Raw genomic sequence first — 26,077 nt, 5'->3', positions numbered from 1 at the left:
TATAGACAACATCCAGTGCATTCCCTTCAACCTTCTCTGCTACATCATCTGAAGGACTCAGACAAGCATGATCTATCTTTTACAAATCCATGCTGGCTCTCATTGATTAATAACTCAAACCTCTCCAAATGCTTGTTCATTTTCCCCCCTGATTGTGTTTCTGAAATCTTACCCGCTGTTGATGTTGTACTCACTGGCCTGTATTTACTAAGACTGGCCTCACACCCCTTGTTGAATATTGGTGCCATATTTGCCACTCCTCCCCCATATATGACATCGCAATCACTACCATTCACTGCGTCATGATCAATTGTTCCCTTCTGAGCAGCTCGTAATCGGGGGCCACGACCATCTCCAACCTCCGGGCAGCCGCAGCTTGAACAGCAGGTGACCCTCCCCCATGGTTAGTGCAGGGTTTAGCATGAACTTCTTAAAGGGATCGTGCACCACCAGAAATAATTTTGAAATAGTCTTTATTGTTACAAGTAGTCTTACATTAACACTGCAATGAAGTTACTGTGAAAAGCCCCTAGTCGCCACATTCCGGTGTCTGTTCGGGTACACTGAGGGAGAATTCAGAATGTTCAAATTACCGAACAGCACGTTTTTCAGGACTTGTGGGAGGAAACCGGAGCACCCGGAGGAAACCCATGCAGACACGTGGAGGACATGCAGACTCCGCACAGGCAGTGACCCAAGCTGGGAATCGCACCTGGGACCCTGGTGCTGTGAAGCAACAGTGCTAACCACTGTTAGGTCCCAGGTCCGACTCCCAGCTTGGGTCACTGTCTGTGCAGGAAACAGTAACAAACTCTTAAAGAGACCATGTACCACCAGAACTGTCCCCAACTTTATAAAGAGATCCTGAACCACCAGGACTGTCCAAACTATTTAAGGGGACCTTGCACATCAGACCTGCCCCTTAGGGTTAGTCCTTTGGGTGAGTCAGCATGAGTTTGAACAAGGATGGGAACAAAAGGAAGTGCAACAATTCCATCATTCTTTTATTCTGCAAGTGTCCAGTCACATTTTCCATTAACTGGTGTTCATAGATCAGAAATTACCAGATGGGAACGTAAAATTCTCCAAATTTGTCGAGTTTAGCAGATATTCGGAAATCTCTCCCATACGAATATAACCTGTGTTTCAAAAAGCAAGATTGGCACCTGTCAGCACCTCAGGACGCCCGGTAGAGCTTCACAGTGAATAAAATACTGTTTGAAGTGTTGTTACTGTTGTAATGTAGGCAGTCAATCTATGTACAGCAAGCTCCCATAAACGGCAATGGGTTAATCACCAGATCATCTGCCTTTATTGGTTGTGATTAATATTGATGAAGAAATCAGAGACAACTTATGGAGCAGGAGGAGGCCCATATTACTGTGTCAGCCCTTTGAAAGAGTGATATCCAATTGCACCCACTCCCTGTAATTCCCCCCCAAAGCAGTGTGTTTCCCTTGTCAAGTGTGTATCCAATTTCCTTCTGGAAGTGACTATTGTTCCTGATTCCATCATCCTTTCAGGCAATGCGTTCCAGATCTGAACAACTCACTCCCTAAACATTTCCTTATCTCCACTCCAACTCCTATGCCAATTGTGGGAAAATGCATCGTGCAATGCCTTCTCTCCTTTGCTTCACAGCCATTGCATGGCGCAATGGCACGCTGCGTTCTGACTATGACGGGATGGCGCTCTGAGGTACAAGGTGCCGCACCGTCATCCTATCACAAGGGGCTGAGCCAGCTTCCGAGGGATTTCTAGAGCTGAGGGTCTGGGCGTCTGAAGGCATGACTTCAAATTGTGAGCACAGAAATCCAGGAACACCAGATTTGGGCTGGGTGCAGTGATCTTGGACGGCTGTACAGCTGCAGCATGCTACAGAGATAGGGACAAGTGAAACCCCAAGGGGATTTGTAAGGGGGAATCAGGATGTTACAAATTGGGGCATTGCCCGACCAGTATAGGTCAGCAAGCACAATGGGGTAATGGGCCAAAGTGACTTGGAGCGAGCTTGGATGTGAGCAAAAGAGCTTTAGATGGATTCAACTGTACAGAGGGCAGAATGTGGGAGAGTGACCAGCACTGCATTTGAATGCACAAGCCTGGATGGACACAAGGCGCGAATGAGGGTTTCAACAACAGATGAACTAAGGCAGATGCCTCGGAGCCATGCAATGTTAGAGAAATGGAATTTGGCGCTCTTGATGACAGACAGCATATGTGGGTCAGAATGTTCATCTTGGGAGGTCAACGTTGGCAAAGAAAAGGATTATGGGAGGTCACTGAAGGTTTTCTTCATTGGGAATCCAGTGAGCTTCACGGGTTCTTTAGCCTTCTCTTCATACAATAAGATTCTGTGCAGAGAGAACCAGAACAATGTTAGCTTTGTCTAGCTGAATCTCAAAAACACTCCTTCACTTCACCACAAATCATTAATAGTTAGATTTCGTATTGCTATGAGATGAGAAAAGATTTTACCTTCTGTCATGAATCTAGTACAGGAAGAAGTCTTGCAACACCAGATTTAAGTCCAACAGGTTTGTTTCGAATCACTAGCTTCCAGAGCGCTGCTCCTTCCTCAGGTGAAAATTGTTCTTCCTAGGATTCACCTGAGGAAGGAGCAGTGCTCCGAAAGCTAGTGATTCAAAACAAACCTGTTGGACTTTAACCTGGTGTTGTAAAACTACTTACTGTTCTCACCCCAGTCCAACACCGGCATCTCCACATCATGAATCTAGTATCCAGTATTCAAAGGGCGGCAATTGCAAAGATCTACTCCCGGCAATGAGTTTAGAATGGCAGTTTAGATAAGAATCAAATGTGTATAGCTTATGGAGGAGAAACTGATTATAGGTGATTGGGGAGGTCCCTGAGATATACATATGTTAACGTATAGTCAAGGAAGTTGATAGGGGCAGACAGCTGAATACACAGAAGACATAATCAAAGAACAACAAAGGCATAATTGCCCAGACTCTGAGAAGCCAGAAGAGGCAGATACCATCTAACAGTCTCAGAAAATGGACAGACAAGTTTCCAGCCACTAAGCCTGAAGGCCAAGTTTACAGCAAACAAGCTTCTCAGTCTTAGAGCCAAGGCAGTACTGAAAACCTTTGTAGCAGCAGTTTTAAAATATTTTCGCTGGGCCAGGAAAAAGATGGTTCCCAGATCTGTGTATCATCCCTGTATTGTGTAGTAACTCTAGCTGATTATTCAATTTGCATGTTGTTTGGGGAACAGGGGAAGTCTTACAGAGTTCAGGTATCATCGATATATATTGTAACAAAGGGGTATGTTCCATATAAACCGTGTGTGTGTGTTTAGTAATTCATATACCTTAATTGCATGAGAGTACAATAGTTCTGTTTGTGTGCATTTGTCGTTTCTTCACTTTAATAAATAGTCTTTAATAATTGTTACACGATGGCTGGGCTATTTAGTCTCACTGGAGTTTCATTTGTCTCCTCACGCAAACACAAAATAAAACTATACACCCCCAGGAACCCGTGTTCCAAGTTGGGATACCCTTGCAGGTAAGATCAGCGTGCTTCGTGACTGAAAATTGGGGGCTCAGTCCTGAATCTTAAAACGGCATAATTCCTTGGCTGTGGACAGCACGGTGGCACAGTGGTTAGCACTGCCGCCTCACGACGCCGAGGTCCCAGGTTCGATCCCGGCTCTGGGTCACTGTCCGTGTGGAGTTTACACATTCTCCCCGTGTCTGCGTGGGTTTTGCCCCCACAACCCAAAGATGTGCAGGGTAGGTGGATTGGCCACGCTAAATTGCCCCTTAATTGGGGGAAAAAATAAATTGGGTACTCTAAATTTATAATAAAAAAATTAAAATTAAAAAAATTCCTTGGCTGTAGGGAATTTTTGACTTCTGAACATAACAAGAATGGAAAACAAGTGGACCTAAGTAAGAACATGTTATATTAAGTAATAAGGCTGCAGAAAACGGCTCTCGATCTAGCTCGGTTTCTGAATGTAAACAATGTTGCAAAATTAATTTACGGGATGCGGGCATCGCTGGTTAGGGCAGCATATATTGCCAATCCCTAGTTGCCCTTCAGATGGTGAGTTGCCTTCTTGAACCGCTACAGTCCTTGAGGTGTAGGTACACCCACTGTGCTGTTAGACAGTGAAGGAACGGCAATATGTTTCCAAGTCGGGGTGGTGAGTGTCTTGGAGGGGAAACTCCAGGTGTTGGGTTCCCAGGTATCTTGTCCTTCTAGATGGTAGTGGTCGTGAGTTAGGAAGGTGGTCGTGGGTTTGGAAGTTGTGTAACCGTAGCAAGTTTGAAATTTGTGCCTAAAACCAAACTGAGGGAATCGGCAGAGAAATTGGAAGTAGTCTTATCTACAGGAGCTAAGAAGGCTGATATAATTGAGCGGCTAGCAACACATTTAAGTATACGAGAGGGGTTGGCCAGACCCAAAATTTCAAGAAGTGAGGATTTTGAATTAGCGAAGCTTCAATTACAAAGAGATATAGAAATTAAGAAGTTAGAGATGCAGAAAAAAGAGAGGGTGAGAGCATTGCAATGAGACCAAGAAGAGAGGAACTTTAATCGGGAAATGGAGAAAGCCGTCTGGGAGGACAGAGAGAGAGAGAGAGACTTTCAATTTGCACACAGGCAGCAGCAAGTGAAAGGTTAGAGCAGACGGCAGAGGAAGGTGGTTCTAGACGGGAACCTAGTGGGGAGATACTCAAATATGTACAAGAACTGCCAAATCCGGTGAGAGAGATACCAAAACATGTTTCTGTGCTTTTGAGAAAATAGTTAAACAGATTAGATTGTTACAAAATTGTTAACTCTTACAGGCTAAACTTGTGGGTAGGGCTAGTGAACTCTATGCGCCCTTATCAGAGGAAAGGCCTGGACACTATGAAGCAGTGAAGAAATCTATTTAAGGGATATATGAGTTCATACAGGAGGCGTACAGACAGAAATTTAGAGCTGTAAGAAAATATGCTGAACAGGCTCACCTTGAATTTGAATTCCCATCAGAAACCCCACTCGAGACTCCCACCCGACCCCCCCCCAATCAGAGACCCCACTCGAGACTCCCACCCGACCCCCCCCCCCCCCATCAGAGACCCCCCAAAAAATGAAATGAAATAAAATTAAATGAAAATCGCTTATTGTCACAAGTAGGCTTCAAATGAAGTTACTGTGAAAAGCCCCTAGTCGCCACATTCCGGTGCCTCTTCGGGGAGGCTGGTACGGGAATTGAACCGTGCTGCTGGCCTGCCTTGGTCTGCTTTCAAAACCAGCAATTTAGCCCATTGTGCTAAACCAGAGGCCCTCCCCATCAGAGACGTCCATCAGACCTGTCCATCAGATGTCCATCAGACCTCCCCATCAAAGACCCCACCAACCCCCATTGGAGCCCCTATCAGAGAAACCCCCATATCAGTGAGTCCTATATTAAAGAACACCCCCCCCCCCATCATATTGGAGACCCCCCATCAGGGACCCCCACCAGACATCCCATCAGAACACCCATCAGAGAACCCCCCCATATCAATGATCCTCCTCTATCAGAGAACCCCCTCGTATCAAAATCCCCCCATCAAGTACCCCCCATATCACAGAACCTCACATCAGAGGCCCCCATTAGAGACTGCCCAATATCAGAGACCTCCCCCCATATCAGAGACCCCCCCCCCCTAACAGAGAGCCCCTCCCACATTAAAGAACGCCCAATCAGGCACCCTCCACATTAGAGACCGTCCCCCTATCAGAAGCTAAAGAGCAATCCAGGGAGTGAGTCACTGCTTTTTCACTTACCTGCCCCTTACACCTACCACCTCAGACAGATATCTGGATCGCAGCAACTGTTAGAAAGTCAGTACACCTCACAAGGTTTGAAACCCTCTCAAAACCTTTGGCCTGCAATGAAAAAAAAACTCCCATTCTCTCAAAAGAACACAAAACCTAGGAATTGGAGTGGGCGATTTGGCCCCATGAATGTGCTCTGCCTTCGCTGATCTGGGGCAGGATTCTCCGCTCCCCCAGCCGCGCGTCTCTCAGCGGCGTCCCACTCGTGGTTTCAATTCTTGTCTGTCCCTCGTACCCCTTGACTGCTTTGTCAATCAAAAGCCTGCCCAGCTCAGCTTAAATATATTCAATGGCCCAGCCTCTGTTGGTCTCTGGTTAAGAAAATTCCACAGACTAACAAGCCTCTGAGTGAAAATCCCCCTTAGCTCGCTCTTAAATGGGACACTGCTCATTTTTAAACTGTGCCCCTAGTTTCCAGACCAGGAGGCAGCTTCCACCCTGTCAAGACCCCTCACAATCATACGTGCTTCGATAAAACCACCTCTCATTCTTCTAAACTCCAAAGGGTATCTGCCCAACCTGCACGATAAACACCTTCATGCCAGGGATCAGCCTTGTTAACCTTCTCTGAACTTCTCGAAGAGGGACTTACATTTTGGCAATGACAGACCGTTTTCCCAGCATCATCTTCACAAAGTCCGAGTACGAGATGGTCTCGCCCATGTCTCCTGCCACTTCCTTGATCATTTTCTTCAGTTCCAGGTGGGTCTTGGCTGCTCCGAGCTTTTCCAGCATTCTCTTCAGCCCCATGATATCTGAGTGAGAGGGGTGAAAGGCAGGAAGGGTGAGAGGAGGAGAGGCAAGGTTTTGACACAATGTCGAAATGACGTAGTCTAACTCGCATCCGCGCTCTGACACCTGTCCTTGACCTCTTGGAGGCCTCTGCGTCTGCTGATGCTCCTGGTTCTCATCCTCGGAGATTCCTGTCAGAAAGCACAAGGGATTGAGTTCTGCCTCAGCCACCATCAGTCCATGGCCAGGCAATGGTGGGATAGGGTTGTGCTGCGGGCATGGTGCCCAGCTCAGACACCAAAGACAGGACTCCAAAATCAAACTACGGAACTGAGTAACCCAACGGCCCAAAAGGCTGCCAGATTTTTCAGAAACCCTGCCGTTCTTCAGCAATAATAACAGGACCTCTCCCGCCCTGCCTGGCCGGGCCTTGCCCGACAAATTGTGGTTGACTTGTAATGTTAAAGGAGAACGCTCAACAGCTTTGTCAGAGCAACTAGAATTGCAGTGTGCTGCTGTGCAGAGGGACCTGTGTGTTCTGGTGCATGAATCGCAGAAAGTTGGTTTGCAGATGCAGCAGGTAATTAAGAAGGCAAATGGAATGTTGCCGTTCATTGCTAGGGGGATGGAGTTTAGAAACAGGGAGGTTATGTTGCAGTTGTGTAAGGTGCTGGTGAGGCCACACCTGGAGAACTGTGTATAGTTTTGATCTCCTTATTTGAGAAAAGATGCACTGGCACTGGAGGGGATGCAGAGGAGATTCACTAGGTTGATTCCAGAGTTGAGAGGATTGGCTTATGAGGAGAGACTGAATTGACTGGGACTATACTCATTGGAATTTAGAAGAATGAGGGGGGGATCTGAGAGACACATATAAAATTATGAAGGGAATAGTTAAGATAGAAGCAGGGAGATTGGTTCTACTGGAGGGTGAAACTAGAACTAGGGGGCATAGCCTCAAAATAAGCGGGAGCAGATTTCGGACTGAGTTGAGGAGGAACTTCTTCACCCAAAGGATTGCAAACCTGTGTAATTCCCCGCCCAGAGAAGCAGTTGAGACTGCCTCGTTGGATGTTTTTAAGGCAAAGATAGATAGATTTTTGAACAGTAAAGGAATTAAGGGTTACGGTGAGCGGGCGGGTAAGTGAAGCCGAGTCCACAAAAAAAATCAGCCACGTTCTTATTGAATGGCGGGTCAGACTCTTGTCCTTAGATTTTATGTTCTTATGTACAAAAAGAAAAGGTGGCCTTGCCAGGGTCATCCATATCCCAGGAACAAATTGAGAGGAGATTTGATAGAGGTATACAAGATCATGTGATATCTGATAAGAGCAGAGGGGGAAAATCTGTTCACACAAGGGAAGGATCGAGAAAAAGAGGGCATAGATTCAATGTAATTGGCCAAAGAAGCAATGGCGTTCCATGACTATGTGAAGGTGGATTGGAGAGACAGCGGTTGAGTGAAGCAAATGCTGCGAAATGGAAAGGAAAGAGCAGATTTGACATTCAGAATGGTCATAGCAACATCTGAGGGACTGCCAGGTTCCAAAACCATCCAAGCCAACCTTCAGGCTCGAGGCGAGGGGAGCTGAAGAGCTGAAGTAAACCGGGAAAAAAACAGGGTGAAATATTCGGCTGTAATGGAGAGTTCTCAAAGCTTGAAACCTGTTTATTGAGGCCCTCGTGCAAAGGTAGGACAGTAATATCAGCAGAACACCAGTTCATGGGTGGGGGGCTTTCACTCTGTCCGCCGATTATTGAGAAACATCAAACTTACCAATGTCTCCATGGTTATTGAGGTCAAACTCCATGTATTTCTCTGGAAAGTAATGAAAGAAAAGAACATTTACTGAGATACAATGGGAATTAAATATCAGTCTGGAATTTTAACCTAACCACCCTGGCCTGGGTTAGAAGATTGATTTACACCCTGTCAAATTTAACATCAAATTTGAAGCACTAGAACAGGCTATTCAGACCAACATCTCTAACCCAGCCTTTACACTCCACCTTAGTCTGCACTGTTTCAGCTAGGTTCATCAGTTGGATGATGGCTATGTACCCAAAGACCTGTGTAGGGGAGGCGGCGGCGTAGTGGTATTGTCACTGGACTAGTAATCCAGACACCCAGAGAAATGCCCTGGAGACCCGGGTTCAAATCCCACCAGGCAGATGGTGAAATTTGAATTAACAAAAAAAGTCTAATAATGACCATTGTTGATTGTCGCAAAAACCTATCTGGCTCACTAATGTCCTTTAAGGAAGGATATCTGCCGTCCTTACCTGGTCTGGCCTACCAATGACTCCAGACCCACAGCAATGTGGTTGATTCTTAAAAGGCCACTCAGTTCGAGGGCTATTCGGGACGGGCAATAAATGTTGGCCTTGTCTGCGATGCCCACGTCCCAAGAACGAAAAAAGGAAAAAAACTGGTCACCAGATCGCAACCTGCTGTTCGTCCATACGCCATAAGAATATGGCTGACATTGACACACTAAGAACTGGGAGACAGTCAATGAAGGCCGTGACATTGGTTTGTGGGGGCGGGGGGGTCTGACTGTTTGGGGGTATATTGGAAGAGGATAGGAGAAATGGAAAGCTCAGCTGGTTTAGGAGAGTACCTGGGAAAATAGATGCCAGCGAATCCTGTAACTTTCCAGCCCCACTCTGTCATGCCAGAGTGCCTGAGCTAATGCTTAACAAAGAGTTGACCAGCAAGGCACAAACCATCATCTCAAGTGGTGGAAGGCTGCCAACTGAAGCCTCCTCCAACCTGATCTGTTCACCAGCTACTCATTCCTCCAACAAATACTCATCGAGCTTCCCCTTACCTTTCCACTGACTTCAGTACAGTGCAAAATCAAAGGGGGTGTAAAACGATTATCCAAACTCTAAAAGCTTGATTAAGGAGGTAGGAACTCACCAAGGTTCCTTCGGCTTCCAAACCCACAACCTCTACCATCTAGAAGGACATGGGTAGCAGATACCTGGGAACATCACCACCTGGAGTTTCCCCTCCCACTCACCACCCTGACTTGGAAATATATCGGCTGCTCCTTCAATGTTGCTGGGTCAAATTCCTTGAATTTTCTCCCTAACAGCGCTATGGGTATACCTACACCTCAGGGACTGCAGCGGATTCAAGAAGGCAGCCCATCGCCAACCTCTCAAGCACAACAAGGGATTGGAAATAGATGCAGGCCTAGCCAACGACACCCACATCCTGTAAATTATTTTTTTTTTAAGATTTTAAGGTGCATTTTAAATGAGGAGGGAGAGGCAGGGTGGTTTTGGGAAGGAATTCCCAGAGCTTGGGGCCCAGGAAAATGAAGGGACGGACATCAGCGGAGAAGGGACGAACATCAGGGATGCTGCAATTTTCAGACTTGGAGGAGTGCAGAGATCGGCGGGATTGGAGGGCTGGTGGATGTTACTGACAGAGGCTGAGGGCGAGGCAATGAGAAGGATTTGACAACTCTAAAATCGAGGAATTGCTGGTTGGGTGAATCAATGTGAGTCACGCAGGAGTGGTGTGAGCGAGTGTCTGAATGACTTGCTCAGTCCTGTTGCGAGGGAAACACAGAACCACACATGAGAACGATCAACACGATTTGCCTGAACTCCCTGAGCAGGAACTTAATCAAGCCTCACCTCTGCACATCCCCCCCGCTCCCAGCACCCCCCCCCCCCCTCCCCCAGCCCCCCCCCCCACCCCCAGCCCCCACCCCTCTCCACCAGCCCCCAACAACTGAACAGGTTAAAATCTGCCACATCAAAATCTCAGATCATCAATCTGCAGCAGGCACTGAGGCAGCAGTTAACAAAAGAGTTACGTTTGAAAGCTTGGAGTTTCTCTTCCAAGTCTTCATCGGTGTTGTACTTCGGGTTATCCAGGAAGTCCTGCAAAAAGAGGAACAGCTCAGTCATCATAGGAAACAGGATTCAGAGGAGAACAGACAGAAGATGTAATTGTTGAACGAGCATTACTTCAGTTACGACATGACGTTGCCTCCCACTCTTGAATTCTGCTCATCAACGACAGGGTGGTTAGTGCTCAGGGGTAGAACATCACACTTCAGCTGGACATAGTCTCAACTGCGACAACTTGCATTTGTGTAGCATCTTTAATGTAGTAAAATGCCCCAAACTGATGGGTGGTCGGTATATATGCAATGCAGGGATGACACTAATTTGTAAGTGTGCAAGAATTTTATTTACAGTGCTTGCACGCATCTCTGCAGTCACAAAATGTCTGCACTCATGCATATAGCTCAGCTTCTGGTAGTTTCTGTTTGTTTAATTTGCTCTGAGTCAACAGTCGGGCTTAACTAATCAAACACAGTGAGCATAGATTGGTTACCAGGCGCACACTATCAAACACAGAACAACTGAACAATTGAACAATACGGTGTGGTATTATAGGAATTACAGTACCTGATAGGCTAAAGCACCATTGGTGGAAACTGTATGCTTTCTATTGGCTAGAGTGTATAATAGCTCCGCCCTGATAGGCGGAGTATAAGAATCCGTGCCGCCCCAGCAGCCCTCATTCTGTACCTGAGCTGCTGGGGAAACATCTAACTTATTAAAGCCTTAAGTTGGACTACAACCTCGCTTTAGTGGTCATTGATCGTGCATCAATTTAATAAGCTAGAATTTAAAGAAGAAAGGATGGAGCTCCGAATCAAGCCGGAGTGTCTGCAACTTAGCCCCCACTTAGCGGCGAATTCAGCGGCAATTTTTAAGCACTGGCTGGCGGGCTTTAAAGGGTATCTCGAGACGGCCGAAAACGCACCCACGGGAGAGCAGAAACTGCACGTCCTGCACTCAAGGGTGAGCCCGGAGATTTACACCCTCATCGAGGAAGCGGAAGACTTCGATGCAACAATCGAGCTGCTAAAAGGACACTATATTCGCCAGGTAAACCAGGTCTACTCCCGGCACCTGCTTGCAACAAGGCGACAAACCCCCGGGGAATCGCTGGAGGAATTCTACCGGCCAGAGAGAGGGCTATTTCGTGGGGGTATGTCAGGCCCGAACTTCTGTACCTGAGCTGCTGGGGAAACATCTAGCTTATTAAAGCCTTCAGTTGGACTACAACCTCGCTTTAGTGGTCATTGATCATGCATCAAACGGTCCATGAGATATAAGAAATAGACCACAAGACATAGGAGCAGAATTAAGCCATTTGGCCCATTGATCCGCCATTCGATCATGGTTGATACATTTACAGGCAGCACGGTAGTACAAGTGGATAACACTGTGGCTTCACAACGGCAGGTCCCAGGTTCGATTCTCTGCTGGGTCACTATCTGTGCGGAGTCTGCACGTTCTCCCTGTATTTGCGTGGGTTTTCTCCGGGTGCTCCAGTTTCCTCCCACAGTCCAAAGATGCGCAGGTTAGGTGGATTGTCCATGATAAATTGCCCTTAGTGACCAAAAAGGTTAGGAGGGGTTATTGGGTTTCAGGGATAGGGTGGAAGTGAAGGCTTAATTGGCCGAATGGCCTCCTCCTTCTGCACTGTATGTTCTATGTTTCTCATCCCAATTCTCCTGCCTTCTCCCCAAAACCCCTGATGACCTTATTTATCAAAAACCTATCTATCTGTCTTAAAGACACTCAACGATTTGGCCTCCACAGCCTTCTGCGGCAATGAGTTCAACAGATTCACCACCCTCTTGCTGAAGACATTTCTCCTCATCCAATGGATCAACCCTCCAGTCTGAGCTGTGTCCTCGGGTTCTAGTTTCTCCTACTAGTGGAAATATCCTCTCCACATCCACTCTATCTAAGACTCTCAGTATTCTGTAAGTTTCAATGAGATCCCCATATGGCTTGTATTGTATCACTGTCCAAGTCAGATATCTACCCACCTGACAACTTGTGCCATTTCTTTCTCGAACTCATTCTATTCCATTATCTCCAATCTGTGGAAGTTATCACTTCCCTCAGTCTTACTTCCTTTCCACACATTATTAAAACCATTGCCTGACCTCAGCTAACCATAGTTCCTTGATCTGCCTCACCCTCACCTTCACCCCACTCCCAATTTCTCTGTAACCTCCTCCGGCCCCTAAAGTCTCTCAGGAGTTTGTAATCTACACTTCTGTGCCTCTCAGGATTTGAATTGATCCACTATTGTCAGCGATGCCTTCAGTTGTCTGGGCTCTAACCTATGGAATTTCCTCCCTAACCCTCCCCCACACCTCCTTCAAGACACTCTCTTAAACCTATCTCCTTGACTAAATTTTGGATTATCTATCCTAACATCTCCTTATGTGACTCTACCTCACACATAAGCCTGTTAATTGCCTCTCTGAAGCTTCTTGAGACGTTTTTATGACAATGAAGGCACTACATAAATGCAAGTCGTTGTGGTACTTTGTTCAACTGTGATGTTAGTTTGCTCAGTTGCCCCATCTCTAAACTTAGGCTTTCCCCCATCGGAAAGGGCTACTTTTGGCAATCAGTAACACATTCAGTGGCACTACCAGCACTGAGTTCCCCCAAGATCAACATCCTGAAAGATTACCATTGACCAGAAGCTGAACTTGGCCAACCATATAAATGTTGTGGCTCTACGACCAGTTCAGAGGCGATACATCCTGCAGAGAGTAGTTCACCTCCTGATTCCCCAAAGCCTGTCCAATATCTACATGGCACAAGTGAGGAGTGCAAGGGAATACTCACCACATGCATGGAAGAGTGTAGCTTGAGCAACACTCAAAAATCTCAACACCATCCAAGACAATGCCGCTCCCATCCACCACGTTAAACATTCACTCCCTCTATCATTGGCGCACTCTGTATGTGTACCATCTACAAGATGAACTGCAGCAACTCACCAAGGCTCCTTTGACCGCACCTTCCAAACCCGCGACACCTATCACCTAGAAGGACAAGAGCAGCAGACACGTGGGAACACGTTGGAAGTCCATCTCCACGTCACCCACCAGCCTGACTTGGAAATATATCGGCAGTTCCTTCACTGCCGCTCGGTCAAAATCTTGGAACTCCAACCCTAACAGCATGACGGGTGCACCTACACCACAGTGACTGCTGCGGGTTCAAGAGGCAGCAGCTCACCGCCACCTTCTCGAGGGCAATTAGGGATGGACAACAAAAGCTGGGGCGAGCCAACCAGCCATCCGCCACATCCTGTGAAGTATGTTTTTTTTAAATCATCTGTTTGTCTCTGTGTATTACAAGCAGTTAGATTCGGATGTGCTTTTAAGTTTCAATTCCTCCCTCTTCCCTGCAATTGAATGTCACACGCCTCACACTGAGCAGCAAAACAACACATCAATGGGGTTGTCGGTTCCTTCGCACCCACACATTCACCACTCAAGAAATGTTATTCACAGTCCCTTGCTCTGGTGCAGGGGGCTGGGATAATGCTTCTTGGCTTCTCTCAGTTGCGGTGCACTGACAGCGTAACACACAGTTGTCAAGATTTACAACGTGTCCGACACAGGAATTAAAATGTATCAGAGTTAATTCATTTAACTCTGCAGCCCAGAAGCATCGCCCGAGATCACCCAGAGCTGCAGACGGCAGGTCTGCAGAGGTTAATCCTCTCCTAAGAACACAGGAAATGTTGAGGAGAAGGCCATTCGGCCCCTCAATCTTGCTCTGCTGTTCAACTGGATCATGGCCAATCTTCTACCACAGCACCGTTTTCCCCACACTACCCGCATTCCCTTGATACCTTTAATATCCCGAAATATATGTTGAACATGCTCAATGGCTAAGGCTCCACATCCCTCTGGGGTAGAGAATTCCAACGATTCCCCACCCTCTGAGTGAAGAAGTTGCTCCTCATCTCGATCCTAAATGGCCTACCTCTTATTCTGAGATTATGTTCTCGACACCTCTCCACTGCCACTGGGAGCTGCTGGGGGGGAACTCACTGCAGTCCCAGCATGTGGCCTGTGCTCCTTGGTGGAGCTGCTGGGGGGAACTCACTGCAGTCCCAGCATGTGGCCAGTGCTCCTTGGTGGAGCTGCACAGGGGGAACTCACTGCAGTCCCAGTATGTGGCCAGTGCTCCTTGGTGGAGCTGCTGGGGGGGGACTCACTGCAGTCCCAGCATGTGGCCAGTGCTCCTTGGTGGAGCTGCTGGGGGGAACTCACTGCAGTCCCAGCATGTGGCCAGTGCTCCTTGGTGGAGCTGCTGGGGGGAACTCACTGCAGTCCCAGCATGTGGCCAGTGCTCCTTGGTGGAGCTGCTGGGGGGAACTCACTGCAGTCCCAGTATGTGGCCAGTGCTCCTTGGTGGAGCTGCTGGGGGGAACTCACTGCTGTCCCAGTATGTGGCCAGTGCTCCTTGGTGGAGCTGCTGGGGGGAACTCACTGCAGTCCCAGCATGTGGCCTGTGCTCCTTGGTGGAGCTGCTGGGGGGAACTCACTGCAGTCCCAGTATGTGGCCAGTGCTCCTTGGTGGAGCTGCTGGGGGGAACTCACTGCAGTCCCAGCATGTGGCCAGTGCTCCTTGGTGGAGCTGCTGGGGGGAACTCACTGCAGTCCCAGCATGTGGCCAGTGCTCCTTGGTGGAGCTGCTGGGGGGAACTCACTGCAGTCCCAGTATGTGGCCAGTGCTCCTTGGTGGAGCTGCTGGGGGGGACTCACTGCAGTCCCAGCATGTGGCCAGTGCTCCTTGGTGGAGCTGCTGGGGGGAACTCACTGCAGTCCCAGTATGTGGCCAGTGCTCCTTGGTGGAGCTGCTGGGGGGACTCACTGCAGTCCCAGCATGTGGCCAGTGCTCCTTGGTGGAGCTGCTGGGGGGGACTCACTGCAGTCCCAGCATGTGGCCAGTGCTCCTTGGTGGAGCTGCACAGGGGGAACTCACTGCAGTCCCAACATGTGGCCAGTGCTCCTTGGTGGAGCTGCTGGGGGGAACTCACTGCAGTCCCAGTATGTGGCCAGTGTTCCTTGGTGGAGCTGCTGGGGGGAACTCACTGCAGTCCCAGCATGTGGCCAGTGCTCCTTGGTGGAGCTGCTGGGGGGAACTCACTGCTGTCCCAGTATGTGGCCAGTGTTCCTTGGTGGAGCTGCTGGGGGGAACTCACTGCAGTCCCAACATGTGGCCAGTGCTCCTTGGTGGAGCTGCTGGGGGGAACTCACTGCAGTCCCAGTATGTGGCCAGTGTTCCTTGGTGGAGCTGCTGGGGGGAACTCACTGCAGTCCCAGTATGTGGCCAGTGCTCCTTGGTGGAGCTGCTGGGGGGAACTCACTGCTGTCCCAGTATGTGGCCAGTGCTCCTTGGTGGAGCTGCTGGGATCAGAGCGATGTCAGCCACTTGATTGGTGGGATTACCTCTCCAATTGGGGCTGAAGGCCTACCTCAAATCAATTAACAGCTGTTAAAGGACCTCAGGGCAAAGCAGCCAGGCAGAGCATATGAGCACAGCAGCAGGAGTGGGCCATTCAGCCCATTGAACCTGCTCCACCATTCAATAAGATCATGGCTGATCAGCCACTTCAATGCCTAGTCTCCACATTATGCTCATATCCCTTTATGTTATTGACATTTAGAAATCGTTCAATCTCTGCTTCAAACACACTCAATGACTGAGATTCAACAGCCCTCAGGGACATAGAATTTCAAAATATTACAACCCTCTGTGTCAAGAAATTCCTCCTCATCAGGGTCTAAAATGTCTTCCCCCTTTTTATAAAATTGCATTCCACCCAGAGGCAATCTTCATGCCAAACTCTTTTTTTTAAATTTACAATACCCAATTCATTTTTTCCAATTAAGGGGCAATTTAGCGTGTTCAATCCACCTACTCTGCACATTTTTGGGTTGTGGGAGCGTAACCCACCCAAACACAGGGAGAATGTGCAAACTCCACACGGACAGTGACACAGGGCTGGGATCGAACCTGGGACCTCGGCGCCGTGAGGCAGCAGGGCTAGTCCACTGCGCCACAGTGCTGCCCTTTCATGCCAAACTCTTGACTACAGTTCCAGTGTATCAGTGGAATCTATATAGTACCAAACCCCCTGCTGCATCTGTCCTGGGAGTGTTTGATGGGACAGTGTAGAGGGAGCTTTACTCTGTATCAATCCCCGTGCTGTACCTGTCCTGGGAGTGTTTGATGGGACAGTGTAGAGGGAGCTTTACTCTGTATCTAATCCCGTTTGTACCTGTCCTGGGAGTGTTTGATGGGGACAGTGTCGAGGGAGCTTTACTCTGTATCAATCCCCGTGCTGTACCTGTCCTGGGAGTGTTTGATGGGACAGTGTAGAGGGAGCTTTACTCTGTATCTAATCCCGTTTGTACCTGTCCTGGGAGTGTTTGATGGGGACAGTGTAGAGGGAGCTTTACTCTGTATCTAACCCTGTGCTGCACCTGTCCTGGGGGTGTTTGATGGGGACAGTGTAGAGGTAGCGTTATTCTGTATCTAACCACATGCTGTACCTGTCCTAGGAGTGTTTGATGGGGACAGTGTAGAGGGAGCTTTACTCTGTATCTAACCACATGCTATACCTGTCCTGGGAGTGTTTGATGGAGCAGTGTAGAGAGCGCTATACACTGTATCTAACTCCATGCTGTACCTGTCCTGGGAGTGCTTGATGGGGCAGTGTAGAGGGGGCTTTACTCTGTATCTAATGCCGTGCTGTACCTGTCCTGGGAATGTTTGATGGGGACAGTGTAGAGGGAGCTTTACTCTGTGTCTAACCCCGTGCTATACCTGTCCTGGGAATGTTTGATGGGGACAGTGTAGAGGGAGCTTTACTCTGTATCTAACCCCGTGCTGTACCTGTCCTGGGAGTGTTTGATGGGGACAGTGTAGACGGAGCTTTACTCTGTATCTAACCATATGCTGTACCTGTCCTGGGAGTGTTTGATAGGGACAGTGTAGAGGGAGCTTTACTCTGTATCTAACCACATGCTGTACCTGTCCTGGGAGTGTTTGATGGGACAGTGTAGAGGGAGCTTTACTCTGTATCTAACCCCGTGCTGTACCTGTCCTGGGAGTGATTGATGGGGACAGTGTAGACGGAGCTTTACTCTGTATCTAACCATATACTGTACCTGTCCTGGGAGTGTTTGATGGGGACAGTGTAGAGGGAGCTTTACTCTGTATCTAACCCCGTGCTGTACCTGTCCTGGGAGTGCTTGATGGGACAGTGTGGAGGGAGCTTTACTCTGTATCTAACCACATGCTGTACCTGTCCTGGGAGTGTTTGATGGAGCAGTGTAGAGAGCGCTTTACACTGTATCTAACGCAATGCTGTACCTGTCCTGGGAGTGCTTGATGGGGCAGTGTAGAGGGGGCTTTACTCTGCATCTAATGCTGTGCTGTACCTGTCCTGGGAATGTTTGATGGGGACAGTGTAGAGGGAGCTTTACTCTGTATCTAACCCCGTGCTGTACCTGTCCTGGGAGTGTTTGATGGGACAGTGTAGAGGGAGCTTTACTCTGTATCTAACCCCGTGCTGTACCTGTCCTGGGAGTGTTTGATGGGACAGTGTGGAGGGAGCTTTACTCTGTATCTAACCACATGCTGTACCTGTCCTGGGATGTGTTTTTGGGACAGTGTAGAGGGAGCTTTACTCTGTATGTAACCACATGCTATACCAGTCCTGGGAGTGTTTGCTGGAGCAGTGTAGAGAGCGCTTTACACTGTATCTAATGCTGTGCTGTACCTGTCCTGGGAATGTTTGATGGGGACAGTGCAGAGGGAGCTGTACTCTGTGTCTAACCCCGTGCTATACCTGTCCTGGGAATGTTTGATGGGGACAGTGTAGAGGGAGCTTTACTCTGTATCTAACCCCGTGCTGTACCTGTCCTGGGAGTGTTTGATGGGACAGTGTAGAGGGAGCTTTACTCTGTATCTAACCCCGTGCTGTACCTGTCCTGGGAGTGATTGATGGGGACAGTGTAGAGGGAGCTTTACTCTGTATCTAACCCTGTGCTGTACCTGTCCTGGGAGTGTTTGATGGGACAGTGTAGAGGGAGCTTTACTCTGTATCTAACCCCGTGCTGTACCTGTCCTGGGAGTGATTGATGGGGACAGTGTAGAGGGAGCTTTACTCTGTATCTAACCCCGTGCTGTACCTGTCCTGGGAGTGTTTGATGGGGACAGTGTAGAGAGAGCTTTACTCTGTATCTAACCCCGTGCTGGACCTGTCCTGGGAGTGTTTGATGGGGACAGTGTAGAGGGAGCTTTACTCTGTATCTAACCCGTTGCTGTACCTGTCCTGGGAGTGTTTGATGGGACAGTGTCGAGGGAGCTTTACTCTGTATCTAACCACATGCTGTACCTGTCCTGGGAGTGTTTGATGGGACAGTGTCGAGGGAGCTTTACTCTGTATCTAACCCCGTGCTGTACCTGTCCTGGGAGTGTTTGATGGGACAGTGCAGAGGGAGCTTTACTCTGTTCTAACCCCATGCTGTACCTGTCCTGGGAGTGTTTGATGGGGAAAGTGTAGAGGGAGCTTTACTCTGTATCAAACCATATGCTGTGCCTGTTCTGGAAGTTTTTAAATGTTCTTGCGGATGCTTCAAACTGTTATTTGGTGGCTGTAATAGAGACACTTTCACTTACCAAAATTATAAATGCTTACTTGATGAGCACACACTTGCGCAAAATAGTTTATTATCTCTGTCCTGTGTTACTGAGCACCTTTCTGTTCTCTATCTTTTTCCGTACCTTATTGATTGCTTCCAGCCGGTCATCCTGTTTTGCTTTAAGGATTCCAAAGGCTTTACCACCTGAAAAATTTGAAAATATAAGCGAAAAATGAAAGAAGGAATTGCAACAAGACAGCGCAATAGAATCTTTACTCTGTATCTAACCCAAGCTGTACTTGTCCTGGGATGTGTTTGATGGGACAGTGTAGAGGGAGCTTTACTCTGTATCTAACCCAAGCTGTACCTGTCCTGGGAATGTTTGATGGGATAGTGCAGAGGGAGTATTACACTGTATCTAACCCCGTGCTGTACCTGTCCTGGGAATGTTTGATGGGGACAGTGTAGAGGGAGCTTTACTCTGTATCTAACCCTGTGCTGTACCTGTCCTAGGAGTGTTTGATGGGACAGTGTAGAAGGAGCTCTACTCTGTATCTAACCCCGTGCTGTACCTATCCTGGGAGTGATTGATGGGATAGTGCAGAGGGAGCATTACACTGTATCTAACCCCGTGCAGTACCTGTTCTAGGAATATTTGATTTAATAGTGTAAAAGGGAACTTTACTTTGCATCTAATCCCTGTTCCATCAGTTCTGGAAGTGTTTGAGAGGTGGGTCTTGAAGTAAAGGTGCAGGTCGTCAGGGTTGGCAATTTCATTTAGCAATATGAGTTAGGGTTGTTGCTGGAGCTTTGGGCTGTTGGTGTGGCTGTGAGCTCTGTGGGATCTATGTCAAACCAACAAGTCATTCGGCCCAACCAGTCCACGCCTGCTTTTAAGTTGCACTCGAATCTCCTCCTGCCATTTCTCAACTACACCTACCATCCTAACCCTTCTCCTTCATTTTGTTGTCAAACTTCCCTTTACACCACACGATCCATTCACATCAACAACTCCTTGTAGTAACGAGTCCCACACTCTCGCCACACATTGGTAAAGAACTTTCTTCTGAATTCCCTATTGAATTTCTTAATGACTATTTTCGATAAAAGCCTCTTGTTATGCTCTTCCCCACAACAGGAATAGCGGAGGGGAGCGTGGGCGGGGGAGGGGGGGGGGTCAAAACACCAAACACTCAAGTGGTTTCAGTCATGGCCAAGACACAGGAAGATGGTTGTGGTTGCCATCACCGTTCCTGAGATGTCGCAACAACAGTTCCACAGGGAGAATTACATTCATACAACCATTGTTCTGCTTTTTGCCGCAATGGTGACCTCCATCATAAGGCCATGAGCTAGGCTGTTAAATGATGAGTTCACAATGTACAATACACAGTGTCGTCCAGCGGTTCATAGATATTGAAAAAATACAGCACAGAAGGAGGCCATTCTGCCCACTGTGGCTCCATCGTCGTGCTGTCTGGCCAGTCCAGAACTAGGGGGCATAGTCTACCAATTAGGGCTGGTCCATTCAGGAAGATGTTGGGAAGAACCTCTTCACTCAGAAGGAGGTAGAGGTCTGGAACTCTCGCCCACAAACTGCAGTTGAAGCGAGATCAGGTGTTAATTCTGAATCCGAGGTAGATCGATTTTTGTTGAGCAAAGAAATGAAGGGATACAGGCCAAAGGCAGGTATATGGAGTTAGGTCACAGATCAACCGTGATCGCCCTAAACGGCAGACAGGCTTGAGGGGCTGAATGGCCTACTCCTGTTCCTATGTCCCACTCTCCTGCTCCTTCTCCATTGTCCTGCCGTATTTTTTCCTTTCAAGTCTTTAACCAATGTTCCTTTAACCAGGCGTTCCATTACCAGAACAAACCAAACCGTGGCAATCTACATCAGGAAACATTTACACCATCCACAATAGCCTGACCTTCAACAGCCAATCAGAGTTTGCTGCCATCACCACCTTTTGAGAGTCAGTCAGGCCAGAAGCTGCAAGAGGGTAGCAGACAGCTGGGAGTCTACAATGAGTCTACAATCCCCCAAAGCCTCACCACCATCTAGAAGGCTAGTAATATTAGAGTCATGGAATCCCTGCAGTGCCGAAGGAGGCCGTTCGGTCCATCTAGTCTGCACCGACCCTCATAAAGGGCACCCAACCTCGGCCCACTCCCCCGCCCCATCCCTATAATCCTGTAACTCCACCTGACCTTTGGACACGAAGGGGCAATTTAGCATGACCAATCCACCTAACCTGCACATCTTTGGACTTGGTGGTATCTCAGCTCCACCACCACCTCCACGTTTACACCCACTCTCCTAACCTTGCACTTACACCTGTTCCTTTCCCTTCACTGAGTCAGCGTCAATAATACCACCCTAAGTAGGCTGCAATGATTCACAAAAATGGCCCACAGACATTCTCTCAAGGTCAACTCAGGAATTCATCATCAATGGACCCTCGTCAACATCATCCACTGCTCCATAAAAATATGCGATTATTCAGGTTTAATCCATTTGTCGTTGTTGATTCCTTCTTTCTGCTGCCGTTGCAAATTCACATTTCCAACATGCTGGAAATGTGAAATAAAAACATGGACTGTTGTCAACACTCAGCAGCTCAAGCAGCAGCTGCGTAAAAAGAAACAGTGGGGGCCATTCTCCGGGCAACCGCGCCACGACGCCGGCGCGCGATTCTCCGAGCTGCGGAGAATCGGCACCATTTGCGCCGGTGCATTTAGCCCTGGTTGCTGCCGGCCGGAACTCTACGGGAACGCTCGGCAGGGGGTGGGGGGGTTGTGGTGGGGCTCCTTCACTGGGGCGGGGGGGGGCCTTCTGGACGGGTCTGGCCCGCGATCGGCGGGCCAGCCTCTCTGTCGGCGGGCCTCCTTTCCTCCGCCGGCAATATTACAGCCCTGCGCCATTGTTGTGCGGGGCGGCCTGGGGGAGGACGGCCACTGACTAGCGCATGCGCGGGACCGTCTTTTATGCGGCGCCGGGTCTCCGACGGCGCGCCAAGGCCCCGCCCCGCAAATCGCACCACGCCCCTGCCAGCCCCACAGAGGCCCCAGATTAGGGGCCTGGGATCGGGTGCCGACACCGGAGTAAAACACTCCATTCTTTACTCCGGCGTCAGCACTTAGACTCCCGTTGGGAGAATCCCGCACAGAGTTAATGTTTGATGCCTGCAACCTTTCTTCAGAGCTGGGAGTACTTGGAGATATCACAGCTTTCAAACGACGGTGGATGGGGAGGAGAGAAAACAAAAGGGAGCCTCAGGGAGGGTTGGCAGGGGAGTCTGAATCATTAAGAGCACAGGGCAAAAGTTAATGAGACAAGTAAAGCAGCAAAAGAGGGAAATGGAGGAGGTGTAAGTGGGAATAATAGAATCAAAGCCATCCAGGAGCGGAGGAAATTGTTGGAACCCAATGTAGGGGTCCAGAAGGCTGCAGCAGAAGCTAAAGTGCTGTTCCCAGAGCTTAGGTTGAGTTTTGCCTGAGCAGTGCAGGAGGCCAAGGGCAGAGAGGTCAGAGTTCGGAGCAGGGTGGACAATTTGAAACGACGGGTGACTAGAAAGGTCAGGATCAAGTTTGCAGACTGAATGAAGGAGTTCCACAAAGCTAGCCCGCGTTTGTTCCCCCCTCCATTATAGCGGAGACTGCATCATGAGCAGAAATACTTCTCGGTTGAAAGAAGTGTGAGGAAAATCACCTGGAAGGAATGTTTTGAGGGCCTTGGATGGTGAGAAGGGAGGAGGAGATAAAGGGGAGGGTGTTGCGTCTCCTGCACTTGCATGGAAAGGTGCCTTGGGAAGGAGAGAGGGTGTTAGGAGTTAACTAAAAATCAAAACGTGGATGTCGCAGGGGGAATGGGCCCTGCGGAATGCTGATTGAGGGCAAAATGTTCGGCGATGGAGTCACTTTCGACTTGGTGGAAATGGCGGAGGATGATCCATTGATCCAACGCGATTTCGGTGCCGGACTGCAGAGAATCCAGAGTGTGGAGAGTAAACGGGGGATAGAATGAATATTGGTGATAGCTTATCCCCAGAAGCAGGGAGGAGTCGAGGAAGGGACGGGAAGAGTTCAAGATGGACAGTGTGAAGATGAGTGAAGCCTGGAAACTGGACGAAAAGTCGATTAAACTTTCAACTTCAAGCTGAGAGCAAGAAAGAACAACAACAACACAGCCATCAATGGAAGGCAGGGGGCCTTAAGTAGAACTGGTCCATGGAAAATTCCACAAATCCCACAAAAAGGCAGGCATAGTTAGCACCATGCAGATACCCATGTCATTATTATTATTATTTGGAGGAAGTAAATAGAGTTGACACAGAAGTTGTTCAATGTGAGAACAAGTTCAGCCAAACAGAGAAGGGCGATGAAGGATGGGGACTGGTTGGGCCTCCGTTCATGGAAAAAGCCGAGAGCCCTCAGGCTACACTGCTGAGGGATTGAAAATCCATGGTGAAGACCAGAAGGTTAAGGCCAAGAAATTGGAAAAAAAAAGTTCATGCGACAGAGGACACCGGAAGAGTTGCAGGTGAAGAGACTGGACTAGGGGAGAAAAATCTGGAGTCAAAAATGAAAGAAATCAGTTCAGCAGGGCAGGAACACTCTGAACCAATAGGTCTAATGGGGCAGTTCTGTTTATGGCATTTGGGGGATGACCTGGGCTGTTCAGGGTTGGGGGGGGGGGGGGGGGGGGAGGCGGGACAATGTGTTGGAAATTATGACAAGAAGATCTCCAGAAGAGATGAGGTGAGTGACAGTCCTGGATATAAAGGCTTGATGTTTGGTGGTGGTGTCATGATCCATTGAACCATACAGCACAGAATGAGACCCCTCAGCCCATCATTTTAATATAAATTTAGAGTACCCAATTTCTTTTCCGTTTAAGAGGCAATTTAGCGTGGTCAACTCACCTACCCTGCGCATCTTTTTGGGCTGTGGGTTAGATCCTCGCAGACATGGGGAGAATGTGCAAACTCCACACGGACAGTGACCCGGGGCCGGGATCGAACCTGGGTCCTCGGCGCCGTGAGGCAGCAGGGTTAACCCACTGTGCCACCGTGCCACCCCCTAGCCATTCAGCCCATCATGTCTCGGCTGGCTACCTAAAGGAGCAATTCACCTAGAGCCACTCCCCCACCTTCTCCCCGCAACACTGAACATTCTTCCTTTTCAGATAATAATCCGATACCCTCTCGAATGCCTTGATTGAACCTGCCTCTCCCAGACCTTCTCAGGCAGAGAATTCCAAGGAGGAGGGAGGGGGAAATGTCAGAGAGTTGACGTTCAGCCTCTGCAAAGAAGAGACGTTCACCAGAAAACAACGGCACCACCCTTGTCAGCAGGTCTGGGATGTTCGGGCCTGGGCCTGGTTGGACTTGGAAGATCAGAGCGCTGTAAGTTCAGAGGGAGTCAGGTTGGAGTGAATGATAAGAGCTGAGGAGATGGTAAGAAGGCCAATGTCACAACAGCAATCCTCACTGAAATGATCGAGAGAGAGTGAGAGACCAGATGAAGGGGAATATGTCGAGGGAAAATATTCAAAACGGGTATGATCTCCGCTGAACCAGGAGGGATGGGGGAGGTGGTGGAGAAGAGCTCAGCATTGAGTCGAGCTCAAAATGCATCGCGGTGGGGGCTGAGACGGTCAGAGGGTGAAAACACAGCGAGGCTGATATTGGAAGAAGGGATGGCGGCAGGGGGGAAGTGAAGAGGATGAAGAATCTGGAGAGGCACCGGCATCCATGAGGCTAGTGATCCTGGAAGGAAAACCTTTTCTTGTCAGGAGGTGAAAGGTGAAATGGCAGGAGGTGAAAGGTGAAATGGCAGGAGGTGAAAGGTGAAATGGCAGGAGGTGAAAGGTGAAATGGCAGGAGAGCTTTGAGATAAAGGGAGTGGGAGGTGCTGAAGGAAGAGGGTGAGAATGCAGATGTGGAAACACATCCCTTAGAGCGTGGATCTGAGCCTGCGGAGAGAACGGCGACTTGCGGAACTCTGAATATCCAGGAGATACCTGTAATCAGGGATGGATCCGAAACATGAAGGCAGGAATACTTGTTGGATTGCACGTGGAATAGGTCCAAGGTAACTTCTCCGGTCATTGGGATTCCCTTTTCCCGCTGGCTGCGCACCCCTGCCCACGGGTTTCCTGGCGGCCTGGGGTGGCCTTAATGGGAAATCTCATTGACAAGCGGCGGGAAGATAGAATCCCGCCACCAGCGAATGTCGCACCGCCGGCTGGGGGGAATTGGAGCATCCAGCCCATCGGCTCAGGGTGCAGATGCGGCTCCGGAAGCGTCTCCGAAAGCAGGCCTCGGTAGAGATCTAATCGAACGAGAAGGGCAACAATGGAAAGACAATGAAGAAGAACAATTAGGTACGAGAGACAAATGGGAATCATGTTGGAGGGTAGGCCAGATCATTCTCTAAGATGGACATTCCCTGTGAAGAGGAAAATGACAGTGAATTAAACACTAATACAAAAGAAAAACAGAAAATGTTGGAAATACCCGGGAATTCCGGCAGCTTCTATAGAGAGGGAAACAGAGTTTCAGGTCAGTGACCTTCCATCAGAACAGACAGTAATAAGAGATGCAAAACGTTCAAAACAATTGGCAGGGAAGGGGAGTGGGTAGAGGGGAGGGGTGGACAAAGGGAAGAGCCATGCTGGGAGTGGAGGGTAAGAGAGGTTTAACGACAAAAGTAATGACGTTTTCTGGCCGGGACTCTCCCCCAACCAGCGGGTACCGGCGCCAAAGATTGGCGTGACCCACTCCGGCGTCGGGCTGCCCGGAAGTTGCGGAATCCTCTGCACTTCCGGGGGCTAGGCCGGCGTCGGAACGGAGGGCGGGATTCACGCCGCCCCCCGGCGATTCTCCGACCCGGCAGGGGGTCGGAGAATCCCCCCCTATACCTTATCACACAGGGAGTGATTCGGGTCTGCAAAGAACTGAGTGGAAGTGTGGCGCAG

The 26,077-nt window shown here is 49.0% G+C and overlaps 1 protein-coding gene across 1 annotated transcript in view; it reads right to left on the bottom strand.

Annotated features, from left to right (window-relative positions):
* Positions 1-456: 456 nt before the first annotated feature.
* Positions 457-26,077, bottom strand: part of LOC140390383 (allograft inflammatory factor 1-like) — a 30,797-nt gene continuing 5,176 nt past the window's right edge. Inside the window, exons 2-6 of the mRNA XM_072475505.1 lie at positions 19,238-19,299; positions 10,411-10,477; positions 8,355-8,396; positions 6,438-6,600; positions 457-2,354 (exon numbers count right to left, since the gene is read on the bottom strand). Of these exons, the coding sequence (XP_072331606.1) occupies positions 2,270-2,354; positions 6,438-6,600; positions 8,355-8,396; positions 10,411-10,477; positions 19,238-19,299 (419 nt within the window). The 3' untranslated portion in view covers positions 457-2,269. The remainder of the gene's footprint in view (positions 2,355-6,437; positions 6,601-8,354; positions 8,397-10,410; positions 10,478-19,237; positions 19,300-26,077) is intronic.

Source organism: Scyliorhinus torazame, chromosome 14, assembly GCF_047496885.1.
Source record: "Scyliorhinus torazame isolate Kashiwa2021f chromosome 14, sScyTor2.1, whole genome shotgun sequence".
NCBI classification, from domain to species: domain Eukaryota; kingdom Metazoa; phylum Chordata; class Chondrichthyes; order Carcharhiniformes; family Scyliorhinidae; genus Scyliorhinus; species Scyliorhinus torazame.
This window is presented reverse-complemented; position numbering and strand designations above follow the sequence as displayed.